Below are 14619 nucleotides of genomic sequence, written 5' to 3'. Positions count from 1 at the left end.
AGCTGCCATTGATGAGATTCACTACTTTCAATGGCCTGATTAAATGTAGTTGGATCATTGTCCTCTGCACAGTCCATTTCAATTTCTGCTTCTTGCAGATAAGCAATGTAGTCACTCTCTTCCCCCCCCCCTGTGATCTTCTAGGTTTAGGATTTTTAGGATTAGGTTGAGCTACTGGAGGATTTTGAGGTTCAGCATCAGGGATTGGTTCTGGTAAAATTTCTGGTTAAGCTTGATGATCATCGAGATGCATTTCTTGATCAGGCACTTGATCTTGTGCATCTTGATTTTCTGTAACAGTTTCAGTTGCTAATGGTTCTTGTTCTAAAGGCAATGCTACATTTATATTCTCATTCAACACAATTTCCTCAAAATCTGAGATTAAATCCTCAAAGTTTGTATTGTGAACTTTTTCACTTAGGAATTTTACTTGATGAGTTTCAAAAATTTTAGGTGAATGATGAGCAGAATATAATTTATAACCTTTAGATTTATCTGGATAACCTATAAAATAGCAACTAACAGTTTTGGGGTCAAGTTTATTCAAGCTTGGATTATAAATCCTAGCTTCTGCATGGCATCCCCAAACATGGCAGTGATGAAGACTAGGTTTCCTGCCACACCAAATCTCAAAAGCAGTCTTTTCTATGGCTTTGCTAGGTGTCCTATTGCAAATATAATTTGCAGTTTTTAAAGCCTCACCCCACAGAAATTTTGGCAAGCCAGTTGTACACATCATGCATCTAACCATGTTCAAGAGTGTCCTATTTTTTCTTTCTGCAACACCATTCTGTTGTGGATTATAGGGTGTTGTGTATTGAGCTTTAATTCCATTGTCCTGCAAAAACAAGGCAAATGGACCCTTTTGTTGGCAGGATTCAGTGTACTTGCCATAAAACTCACCACCTCTATCTGATCTTACTGTTTTGATTTTCTTTTCTAGTTGATTTTCTACCTCAGACTTAAATATTTGAAAGACTTTCAATGCTTGTGCCTTTTCTGAAAGTAGATAAACATAACTGTATCTAGAAAAATCATCAATGAATGTGATGAAATACACATTCCCACAGATAGTTTGATGCCTAAATGGACCACATATATCAGTGTGTATAAGTTCTAGTAAATTTTGGCTTCTATATGCAGTCTTCTTTCTTGTATTGGTTATTTTTCCCTTAAAGCATTCCACACAGTCTGTTAGATCAGAAAAATCAAGTTCATTTAGGATTTTGTTTTTCACCAAAATTTTTAGTCTCTCTTTAGACCCATGGCCAAGTCTTCTATGCCACAAAAATGCAGAATTTTCATTTAGTTTGGTTCTTTTAATACCTGTTAAAGTGCTAGTACTATTTGTGTTATCTTCAACAAGTAAAATTTCTTGTTGAGCCATTGAACAATTTAACTGTAAATAATCATTCATAATAACACCAGAACCAATTTGAACAGAATTTCTAGAAATAACAATTCCATTACTATCAATAACAAGTCTATAACCAGATTTTACTAAAAGAGAAACTGAAACCAAATTCCTTCTCATGGAAGGTACATAAAAAAACATTGTCCAAAACTAACAATTTTCCTAATCCTAAATCGAGCTTTAAGGTGCCAATAGCCTTGACTGCCACTCTCATGCCATTTCCCACACACAGGTTCACTTCATCACTTTTTGGGATTCTCCTCCTTATGAATCCCTGCAAAGAATTAGTTATATGAATAGGTGAGCTTGAATCTATCCACCAAGACTGTGGTTCAACATTTATAAGATTAATTTGTAGAGAAAAAAATGAATTAGAAAAGATCTTACCCTTTTTGGCTAACCAGTTTTTGTAGCCAGTGCAGTCCTTTTTAATGTGTTCTACTCTTTTGTAAAAATAGCACTTGAACCTAAATAGCTTGTTTTCCTTGGCCACTGCAACTGTTGAACTCTTAGTTATGGCTTTGGTAGGCTTTAGCTTGTTCTGGGGCTTTTTCTTCTTAGGTTTCTCAATGAGATTGATGGTTGTGGCAGGCTATTTTTCTTTATTAATCCTGTGTTCCTCATCCACACAAATGGATATGAGCTCATCTAGAGTCCAGTTACCCTTTTGAGTATTGTAACTAGTCCTAAGATGACTAAAACTGTTAGGCAAGGAATGTAGTGCATAATGCACTACCTGCTCATCCCTATAGCTCCCTGAGTCTGCCATTTATGTTGATCATCTTCATTATATGTTCTCTAACTCCCCCTGAACCCGTGTACTTTAAATCATGAAACTCCTTAGTTAGCCTAGCTGCTTCTGCTTTCTCACTTTCTTTAAACTTAGTTGCTATAAGTTTCAAAAAATCTGATGCTAGCTCAGCCTCTTCTCTGCTTCCCCTGACAATCTTAGATATAGAGGTACGGATGAGGTTCTTAGTCATTCTATTGAATCTATGCCACTTCTTGTAAAGATCAGTTTCTTTCTTGGTGCTCTTATCATTTAACTCTGCAAGCTTATCCTCAGTACAGCAATAGTCTATATTTTCATGCATTCCCATATAATTTTCTACAGAGTCCAGCCAAGCTCTATAGTTAGTTCCAGTTAGTATCAAGACACTGTTCAAGTTCATGTAAGAGTTACCTAAGGAGCAAAACAAAATTCACGTGAGTTCTCAATTTGTAAAGAAAATAACTTTTAAGTTTTATGTGTTTTATTAAGCGTTAAGGTACTTAAACAAGAACAATCCAATACAAGATCATACAGAAAACCTAAACAATACATACTTGCATTCATGTCAGTCCACACATATAACAATATTAAGCATCACTTTTGAGCAGAAGCCTAATATCCTGTAGTTCTTTATCAATATGCCATGCTTAATCAAAACACATTATCCAAGGAGATTCATCCACATCTTTAGACAGAAGAAAAATTTCCAAGTATCCAAATATATTTTCATTAAGTATGCATACTGCTGTCTTGCATTCTAAGACCATACTTGACCACTTCTTTGGAAGATAAACAAAAGTATAGTCTTAAAACACAAGACACAATTTCAGTTTTGTTATTCTATATGCTTTCTGCCAACATCAATGAAGAATGCTTTATGCACTATGTTCACTTATGTCAATAGAAAACTACAAAACTCATGAGCTTTTGACTTTATATTCTACCTAGATCATATTGTCTTTATAAGAAAATTAAGCTCTTGCATCTGTCAATTTCTACAATGTTTAAAGCTTTTGGGAGATTCTAATTCTTCAGACATTGTCACATGATCACAGATGCAGTACCATATAAGCAATCAATTCATCATGCATATTCAAGCACAACCAAAAATTGTTTTGATTTCAAGATCCACAGAACAATCAAGAAATTGTAAATTTCATCCGGTCACCATTTACTCTAGCCTAATGCACGCCGGGAATGCAACTAGGGTTATTGAGCACAATCAAAAAACTCAATTATCATGCTATGAATCGAAACCAATTTTCACAGAAAAACTTGATTTTGCTTTTTTTTCCCCCCAATTTGCTGCTAAAAATCTCAGCAGAAGCATGAACTTGATATCCAGATGCAGCAATCGACTCTATTGGCTTCTTGATTCACAGAAATCGGGGTTTTGAATCCCCTCTCAAGATGACAACATCTCGCGCATTTCTGAATCCAGTCCCAGACCTTCATCTTGATCAAAACTAACCGTTGTAATACAACGGTCACTTGTTCTTGATGTTTTGGTTAGGTTTGGGCCTAGATGGTCCGCATGCTGTGACTGGGCCTAGAGCTGTTAACAGGCTGAAGGCCTGTTACCCCATAAAACAAATTTTTTGTTTTTTTTTTGTTTTGCAAAACCCTAAAACGATTTTCATGTCAAGCAAAATTAAATTCATATTTGTGAGCCTATGCTGTGATACCAATTGTAATAAAACCATATACTCATGCTCACAAACACATGCACATAAGCTCGACAATAATCACAAAAGAACTAAAACTTACCTTCATCAATCACAGGCATGGATTCCATCTTCAGCAGCTGCAAACTTGATCATTAGAATATAGCCTTCTGTTGCTTACCAACTTACTTCTCAATGGACAGAACTAATGAAATAATCGTGGTGGCAACAGGGACCAATTCATCCATATATATAGGAGACTTAACCTCAAGAAGCTTCCCATTAAAGCAGTCCATATAGGTTTAGGTTTCCTAATTAGATTCTTAATGTAACACATCATTGTAGTCTTCCTTGCAGACCAAGGATTGGATTGCTTTACTTAATGAATTAATACACTGTTTCATCAAGCCACTAGTATAGATTTTCAGTTTGTATCCATGTTAAACTAGGATTGATATTAAGCTAATCATCATATACATTATGATAATTTGTGACAAGTGCACATTTGATTCTAACAATGTGTACGTGTTTCTGCAATCGGATTAGTTAGATAACACTTCGATTATTAGAAATCGGTTTGATCTAAACAAAACCATGGAATTCTCACTCAGGAACCGCACCTAAACATTAGTTCATGTTCAATTCAGGGTGGTTCCTTAATTCTTCGAGTCCAAATCATTAGTTCATGTGCTTAAATGTTGAGACCATTTTTCGTATAATATACAATAATGCAACTAACTGTAATAATTTTGATTGTTCATGTCCTAGCACTTTCCTAGAAACACTAAAATACATCAAACTGTACATTAATGTATCAGTGCATGAAGTAGAACAACTCAATACACTAATAAAGTAGTTTCAGTGGTAACTCGTTCAGCTTAATCTTGAGCTAGTCTACTACCATATGGAGCAAGTATACTATAATAAGAAGCTAGTTTACAATTGATGTTCATATATTGGAATAGTCAATCCACTCTAAAAAAATGGTGGAACAGAGACTGAAACCAAAACTCCGAGCTCAGGTCAGGTTTAGAATTTTAAACCGATCAAAACTAAACCAATAATCGGTTCAGAATTCAATTATTGAATTCGCATACGGAAAAATTAGACTTTTAAGAAGACAATGAAACTAAGAAGATAAGAAGAACAAGAAATGAGAGACGGATGATGACAACTTAAGATGACGAAACTTTTGAATAAGGGTGAGTGATACCATCTAGGTTAAGCCTATGATTGGTCTGGACTTTGTCCACTGTTTGCCACATGACCATAAAAGGTTAATTAATTTATATGATTTTTAAAATCTATTGACATGAACTGAATGATCAAATTTCATCGGAAAACTGGATCGAACCGCGCCGAACTGGTAATGTACACACTTTCCCAAAATAATTCATGAAGTAGAACACACATTTGCATTTGCATAATCACCTATAAATGCTTCATGAAACATTGCGAGTCTGATCCAATAAAGCACCTCTTTGGTAGCCAATTGTAAGCAGAGCCCCTAAGCACATCCAACCCCATGTACAAATATATCAAGTAATTATGGTCAGAGATATCGTGCTCCGAATGAAATTTGAATTAAACATTCCAAATTTCTGAAAAGATCGTCAAGTTTCACATCGTATATAGGTATTGTCAAGTTAGATGAATATAGTAACGCTACATATGAGGAGCTTTTTTAAGTGATAAAAGCAACCAAAACCCAATTGGATTGTTGATCAACAAGAACATTTACTTTCAACCCATATTAAGAGGTTCCATAGAGGTTCCATCTAACAGAAACATGTGGTCTCTCATCCACCATAGCAAGTGTTGACATCTATTATTTCACCCAACACAAGAAAAATTTCGGAGCGAAAAATAGAGGGCAGAATTGGTTGTCCCGACCCATGTACATGTGCGACAAATACCTGCAAAATAAAACATTGATTACCAACATATTTGTGAAGATACTAATTATTATAATATCTAAAGTAACTTCTGCATGTGGATGATTTGTGGAAACTCCAGTCTAGCTACTCTTGTCAAAACATAATTCACTTGATATAGAAACTCCACATATCTGCCATCTGCACTCAAACCTGAAGAGCGCATGCACATACAAGCAAAAGATTGATGGTTGAAAATGAAACCTTTAATATGGCCCATCAAAATTCTTTTACTGCAAGCTATGCCTAACATGACAATATATTCCAAAAGCAAATTAAACAAATGACGTAAACAAATGATGTATATTCCATTACATACAAAATATATAGTTTGCCCCCATCTTTATGGCAAATAATAATGTTCAATGTTTACTACAATAGTGAAAGAGAAGAAAACGATATTCATGAGATGATATTTCAGAGATCATATAGCATCAAAAAGACGAAAACTACAGTACAAAGGAGCTTATTTATGGAAAGTTAATGTAAAAAGGAAAATAGTAGGTAAGCTGATCATATAAAAAAGTTACCATTAATCATAACTGAAACAAGCAAAACAGAATGCATTCAGAGGATACTTGATGCAGTAGATCATTACTAACGATGTCAAAGACAGTACCACCTGGATAATCACATGTTCAGTAGTTTTGGACTCTCAAGATGTACCTGTACAAAATATAGGCCAGAGTGCCGAATCTTTCAACTTCCCTGGAGAACCTTTCGAGGATCAAGTTGCCCACTACAGTAACTGGAAGGAACAGCTGAAAGCTCCTGCCTTCCTCTCCACTCCTCTCCGGGTTTCAATGTGATAGGTCTCTCAATAGCAGCAGCCTCCACACAGAGCATATGTTTGTACTCATCATCTCCAAAATCAGCCATAGCCTTTGCCTTCTTATCCCAGGGATTCCACACCACTGGATCAAAGAAACAAGTACACAATATAATTCCAACCAACAGAATAAGGGCAGGCATTTCAAAGCAACAAGATTCTCACTTTTGATGGAATGTAGATATGACAGACTGAGAGCTTACAATGTGACTGAATGAAAATAAGGCTATTTTGAGATGTAGGCTAGATAGCTAGCGAATTCAGTGAAAATAATGTCCTCAAAAAGCATCGTACGTTCTTTACTCTTTTGATAAAAGTGTGTTTCTTATAAATAACAGGACAGAATGTAGCACCAGTCTTCATATCGTTAACAACAAATGGTTGGGACAAGGCTAGGTGGCAGTTGATTGATATGAAATTTCCACTATCTTTACTATCAATACCTATTAAATCAATCATTCCAAAGCAAGGATATATTCAATAACACAAAGAAAGAAATAGCAACTGTTCTCTACACAGATCCTAGGTATCTTAGGACAGAGAAACTGCCAAGAAGATATGTAATAAATGTTACAATGGTACATTCAACATTGAGCTTCCGTTATTCATGGCTCAGGTTAAACAGTGTAAAACCAGGCATTTAACTGCAAACACAACACCTCAAGCAACAATAACATCATTATGAAAGGACATGAATGTATTAAATTTATTCATCCTCACCAGCATCTGGAAGCCCATCTTTACGTATTACAAATGTTCTCTTCTTCTCATGATCCAGAATTGCAATCTTTGTAGGAGTGCTAAGATATATCTTGTCGACCTGATCAGAGTTGCATAAATTGAAAATATATAAATAAATAATAAATAGAACCGTATTAACAATGCATAACTAGAAAATGAATGGCCTAGTAAATTTACCTCCGATTCAAACGTTATAGCATCCCCTTGCTCAGTACAACGTTTCCTGTTCTGCATGTTGTCCAGATAATCGAGGGTCTCCAAGCCTTCTACACGAACTTCACTGTAGAGTGAACACCAGCACTATCAACTTTAAATACCATCCAGAACTGAATTTATGTTAGAATGAAAATGGCTTTGAAGTTGAGGACAGGTACAAAAATAACTGTAATGGTAGAATAATGACTAATTGAAAAAACTCTTTTCTTGTGTTACAGTCACGTTGCAAAAGATTCACAGTACTCATCTGATCATTTAGTGGTAGGCCATAAACATTGAAAATCATATTTTCAGTTTATTGGATTATGATAGGCAACAGAACTTATATATGCTCTAAAAATACGGAACCTTGATGATAATCAGGCCCACATCGGAGTTCACAATCGGGATAAAAAGAGGCTGCATGTACATCTCGGTACATTCATCTTGTGCAGAAGGCCCAGGTTGGGATTTAGCTTAATACAAATCTACCAAAAAGAATAAATAGATGCTGCAGAAGATTTTCAAAACGTATATTTTAAATGCTCATGAAAGATGTAGAGGTCAGTAAGTTTAGAAGGCCTAGAGGCTTGACCAATCTGTCATTCAATTAGGAATCAAGAATCATGGTAGGATAACCAAGAAATCATTGAAGCTAATACTATAACTGTCTTTTCGTAATATGTGAGGTTAGGTGATGGCCTTCGTTCTAGAAAAGGTACTCCAAAATTCTAGGCTTCTTATGAGCGATTCACAATTATAAATTGTGAGGCCCTTCTCATAGTGATCCCTAGTCTGTCACGTCAAACTTCTTTATTATCTGTATTAGTGCAAGACATTATTCAGCTGTTGTACATCTCTTTATTATCTGATATTTCTAGCATCCCTGACTATTAGTGCAAGATATTATTCAGCTGTTGTGCATCAAACATATTCCAGTATACACATACATGTAAACTACTGATAAAAATTCATGATGAAGGAAAAAGTAATCAACTATTCCCAGTTCATCAGATTGGAAAAGAATTGCCAAACAGACCTAATGAATAAAATATTTTGAAAATTCCTAACTGAAATTTTCTTTAGATTTTGCCCTCAAAGTTTGTATTAAGCCAAACAACCACACAAGTTCAATGATTAAGCTTTTGATAAATAAGAGAGGAAGTTTACTGTTATGTTGATACAAAAGCTAGGTCCTGAAGTACCTATTCCCAACTTTACATCCCACAGTCAATGACATGAAGTTGTGGCAAATTGTGCATTACTTACAAATGAGAAACGAGGCCCCAGCATAAGTCAAGTTCCTAGATTTGTGTGCTCTAGCTAGGGCAGCCCAACCATGTTAGTTAATTGCTAATGCCCTTCTTTTTTTTCTTGGGACATTGGGAACAGTTGACAATAATATCCACTGTTGGGAACAATGGGGACAAACATGAGTACATTAAAATTTCTCAAAAGTGATAGTGGCTATGTAAGATGGGAATTATTTCCACCCACCAAACGTATTGTCCTCCCCCCCCCCCCCCAACTTCTCCACTCTCTTCCTCACACAACTTGAATAATTACAAAAGAAATAGACTTACAAAAAAATAAAATTAACTAAATAAATAAAAGGACTAGGTCCTGAAATATCATTCCCAACTTGCTTGTCATGCAGATGATGACTTGAAGTTGTCGCAAATTGTGCATCCAATTACATATAAAATGACAAACAATGCCTAACAGTAAGTCAAATTCCCAGTTTAGGTGCGTGATTTATACTAGCTTAAAGACCAATAATTTTTGGTGAATTACCAAGTAAGGTTCTTTATTCTAATGTCTGCCTATAGCTATGATAATTTCAAGAATGCATAACCAAGATTACAGAAATGTCAGTGTCTTGTTATGACTGACGATTTTTATTCCATGCATAAACTAATATCTAACGTCTCTATGTGATAAAAACAAAAACGAGTAAAAAACACAACAGTGAACAGCGCCATAATAGCAATTCTAACATAAATCAAGTTCAGTAATTACCTTATATCTGAAACAGAGAAATAAGTATGATAAGCAAACGTGAATGTGAATGGCTTCCCATCAGAGTTGGTATTCCGGATGCGAGATGTCAACATCAGATCTCCTCCAGGTCCCAAAGCTACTCGCAGCCGGAACTCATAACTTCAATTCAACAAGTTAATTTAAAAGACCCCTTAGTGCTAAGACTGAATGAAAAAAGAAATTTATAGAGATTCTAATTAAAACTGTCTCCAGAGACTATGATAATTCAAATTATGTCCCAGTATTTACCTATGAGGCCAAGTCTTAATATCTTCTTCAGTAGGCTTAAGAATCAAATCAACAAAAACCTTATTGGAAGTATTTGTTGGAAAAGGAGATGGATCAGGGTCAATGCTCCAAAATCTGTTTCTAGCAAATCCATGTGCATCAAGAGAACCAAGATTTGAAAACTGCATAGACAGAGTGCAAGTTCCCTTCACCAAGATAAACAATCAACCCAAGCAAGAAAGACAACTAGAAGAAGTGCATACTTGTGGAAAGCAAATTGGGATCCCCCCACGAATTGCTTTTGGAGGCTTAAATATAGCCTGCAGAAAAAAGAAAAAGTATAAATGTTAAATGGAAGAGAACAAAAGAAAGATGACAATATAAGGCAGGAAAAAGGATGCCAATCGGTATTACCAAACCCCATACCCATTGTTACACGTATGATGGTAATCAAGTATATATTGAAGCCTATTATAAAAGCTTGACAGAAAATGCAAAATAATGTCCTAAAAGGAAATTAAAGCATACCAACCTCCAGCGGAATAATGAAAAACTGAGTATATGATTCATTTAGCCTCTAAGAAAAGATTAAAAGTCAGCTCACCCAAGTAATATATTTATAGAGATTTTTGTTTAAGATGGGGGGCACATTCTTTACTTCTCTTTATCCTTGAAAATACATGGATGAGGAAACATTTCTAAAAGTGGACACCAAAGATGCGTAGCGAGGAAAAGCGTTTTCAATTAGAATAATGCTAGAGACCAGCTTATGTGGCAGCTAATGTGGCATAGCCACTTAAACAATCAGACAAATCCCAAATCACAATTTTCATTAAATGATGTGGCATAAAGGTGGTCTCTAGGTAGTACGCCAAAAGGTGGTTCACCTAGCATGACTCAATCAATTATGTGTTATTCGAAGTCAACCACAAATCTCAAATAGATGCCAGACTGCCAGACAGTTAGCAACTGTCTTGATTGGCATCAACAGCATATAAAAAGAGGATACATGGAAAGAAATCTTCAGTTACATCCCCCATAACCTCTATGTCCAAATCCTTGTTCATGCACAATCAGGAAAATTCCCAGAACTGTAAATAAAGAGACTAATGAGAACTTCTGGAAAAAATGACTTAGTGGCTTATCCTATGATCGGTAACATGAAAGTCTAATGGATCTTTTGGTGGGGGAAACCAAATTAATAGATGATTCAACCTTTACTACACGAAACTGTTTGGATGCTGAAATGATTATAATCAAATGCACTTCCATGTGCTAGCCATTAAATTCTGGAATGGCGTACAGACCAATAATCAGTATTAATGATGGTTACAAAACTGTTGTTTCACTTTATATGAATATAGGCCATTAAAAATTAGCCAGAATAAAGTGGCGACCAGGTGCAAAAACCACAGGAGAAGTCCACATTGCAGTACGAAATAACATAGCGATTCATTGGGGGGGGGGGGGGGGGGGGGGGGGGCGGGGGGGGGTGGTGATACACATTTGCTTTAACATCTAATTGTTGTTGTCATGCACGGAGAGGCTTTATTAAGAGTAAAAACACAAATTCATTCATCCAAAAGACTACTTCTCTGAACTATATTCCAAACTACTTCTGCATTATTACCAACTTGCATAACTTATTGATGTATCTTGACAGTCAAGATATTCTCAAGCACGACATCCAATTACTGTAACCACTAAAAGATAAAGACCTGTTTAGCGACCATGAAAACATGAAACACGTGTATATATGAATAGTATACACACAGACACAGTCACTTCGTTATGTCTGTGTAATCCTGGAGTCAAATCAAGGAGAAAGGTTGTTTGTTGACACACTTATGCATCCACTCCAACCGTACAATTATGCATTTCAATATGCAGACTTTTATGAAACTGTAATCACTAACAAGATTAATCCCAATAGTCCAGAAGATCAAGTAATGCAGCTGACCAAATGTTAGAACCCACCTAAGTTTATAGAAGCAAACAAAGTAGATATAAATGATTATGGATGACAAACTGTTATGTGGAATGCCAGCACTAATGCAGTACCACAAAGCCATTTTCACATTCTCAGTTCGATTACATGCTGAAAATTATGGTGTACACTGACATCCTTCTCAAATGTTTATATTACAGGAACATAAACTTTCACTCACTCAAACATGCATATGGCACTACTACCACATTTTCACCCAAGTAATATTTAGGTAATATGATATATTTATTCAACAGTTGAACCCAGGAAAAATCAGGAGGCAATAAACAATTGTTTAGTTATAAGAAATTAAATAATCCTCATTATAGATACTACCCAGCCCTGTACATAACAAAAAGAAAGTTCCATGACATTCACTAGTAACATCAACTCCTACAGGAAAAAAAAAAGGAACAGAAATAACACCAGCTTTCTTCACAGTACCTTATTGCTGACAAATAGCAATTCCTCCCCCTGGTCATTCTTCCATGATGTTACATGACCCCCATACAAATACACCTGGGAAGACGAGATAAATATAAGACATCAGATAAAGACCTAAGGAACATGCTTCTGCAGCCTGAAGTATAATAGGACAATAGAAAATGGTAAACTCAAAGGAAAATGAAGTTTGTTCATTTCAGATATGCCCAAATAGGAGCGTGTTACAGGTATTTGAGACCACAAAAAACTATCCCTTATAAATGTCAAATGACGCTTGTCCTACTACTCACCACAACTGATTTGCTGACACAGCAATGCCAGCTGTTCCAGACAGCATTTCTACTAAGCACAAAGGATACGTTTGAGAACATTAAACACAGGCCTTATGCACTAAGGTTTGGTGGTCTGACTCTAACAAAGTTTCACAGAATCAATTCAAAAGGCATTGCTTCAATGTAACAATGCGGAGTAACCCATCGAGGATCCAATTTAGTAGATGTATTAGTGTTTGATTTTAATATTAATACAATACCAAATTTGTGAATATTGAAAGCTGGAACACGACCCATATTTCAAGTAGTTGAGTCCAAATTCACAAGTCAAAAAAAGTAAACCAATTGAGTTACTAAATAGGCATCAAAAGAATGCACAATTCACTAATGAAAGAGGAATGAAGCATCATGGGATACGTCACAAGAAGTAAATGGCATGCTTACTAAACTATCACATTTATCAGAATCAACTAACAGATTCACATTAGATATTCTTAGACAGGGAACGCAAAAAAAATACAACTATGGTAGCAAATTTTGGTTTGGTAAAACGCAACTGTGGTTGATGAAATAAATTGCATTTGCATAAGCAAAGCATGCATTACTATCTCCGATTACTATGGCTAAAGCTCAAGAATCACAGGTGTACATGTATGGGAGTCAAAATGAATTAATCTTGAATTTTCCTGTACCAAGCATTGTCAAAAGATGGGGCTCGAAAGAAAGGTGTATTTATATCCAGGTCACGATGGAATCCCTCACTCTTGATTTTTCCCCTCTTGTACACGGGGTCACAAAAGCTTGACTACACTCTTGTTTTTTCCTCATAAAGGCATAAACTCAAAGGCTTAGTCATAACCTCACTCTTGATTTCCTCTACCATGCATTACTACAAGGGCGAAAGCTCAAGAATCACAGAGTTACCGTACGAAATATGAACAATACAGCTATTGTGGCCTTAGAATCTTTCTTTTTGTAAAGGATTAAGAACAATTTCAGAATTGAAGTTAGGATTACAATCAAAGAAAACCTATACATCAAATTCCTCACGATTTCAGAATCAAGAACCTGAGCTAAACAGATCTAAACACAAAAAAATCAACCAAAACCAGCCAATCGAAAGAAAAAGCAATCCAAAAATCTCAGCAAAAACGGAATCAAAGAAAGCATCAGATCTCGAACCGATCACACAAAATGAGAAACCTCAAAGCGGAAGAGAATACGACGGCGTTTAGTGGAAGAGTACCTCGGCGAGACTGCCGCGCGGATCACGGAGGACGACCTTGTCGAGGCCATTAACGCCCTTAACGAACTCGACGCCGTGAGGAGGAGGAGTGGTCTTGGTGTTCGCAGCAGTAGTAGCAATGGGATTGGGAACCTTTTCGCTACTCATTTTCTCTCTCTCTCTCCCTCTCTGTCGCTCTCTCTCTCTCTCTCTCTTTCTCTGGTGAGAGTGCTTCGTCGCTTTGTTTTCTTTTGTTGCTTAAGAAAGCCGCGCGCTTATTTATATGGACAATATCCTTTAGGCTATTAGTACCAGCTAGTCTCAGTCACAGGAAACTTTCTCTCTCAGGAAATTTCTTTTACAATAAGAAAAGCACTATATGTGGCGATCGTACTTTAAAGCATTTACAACGACATTACATAAAATTTTCTTATTTTGTTCATAAATTTAGTTATATTTTTAATTTTTTTTATTATAAAATTCATTCGCCCTCTCACTTGCAAATAAATGACTTATGCCACTGGATCAAATAGTATTTGGCAAAATTTTGAATAAATCTTTATTTTTAATTAATTAATTAATCAAAAAGAAAATATTACATAATTTTACTCATTAATTGCATTTGCAACATAAAAGCAAATAATGGATCACATATTATTTTAAGGGTTTAGAGCTTTTTAACACATCTCTTGCTTATTCGCTCCAGAAAAGTCGGAGCTGAGTATGCTGAAACCCTAGGGTTTTGGTAGCAGGGCGGCGGCGAACTTCGGTCCTCTACCTGCTTCTGGGTTTCTCCAGCATCGCTCCATTTCGGTGAGGCACATAGGTAGCAGTGGTCTGGTCTCGAGGTTTGCGCTTGGATCGGAACTCCTGT

The 14619-nt window shown here is 36.0% G+C and overlaps 1 protein-coding gene across 1 annotated transcript; it reads right to left on the bottom strand.

Annotated features, from left to right (window-relative positions):
- Window positions 1-5396: 5396 nt before the first annotated feature.
- On the bottom strand, window positions 5397-14012 carry LOC112198102 (putative glucose-6-phosphate 1-epimerase). Its single transcript, XM_024339151.2, has 9 exons — window positions 13767-14012; window positions 12249-12323; window positions 10081-10137; window positions 9839-9999; window positions 9569-9709; window positions 7532-7634; window positions 7334-7433; window positions 6451-6698; window positions 5397-5766 (listed from the first exon to the last, which is right to left on the bottom strand). Exons 1-8 carry the CDS (start codon window positions 13911-13913, stop codon window positions 6484-6486), a joined length of 999 nt encoding a protein of 332 aa, XP_024194919.1. The 5' UTR covers window positions 13914-14012; the 3' UTR covers window positions 5397-5766; window positions 6451-6483.
- Between the last annotated feature and the right edge of the window lie 607 nt (window positions 14013-14619).

This window comes from Rosa chinensis, chromosome 4 (genome assembly GCF_002994745.2).
Source record: "Rosa chinensis cultivar Old Blush chromosome 4, RchiOBHm-V2, whole genome shotgun sequence".
NCBI lineage: Eukaryota > Viridiplantae > Streptophyta > Magnoliopsida > Rosales > Rosaceae > Rosa > Rosa chinensis.
Note: the sequence above shows the minus strand (reverse complement) of the source record. Positions and strands in the feature narration are given on the sequence as shown.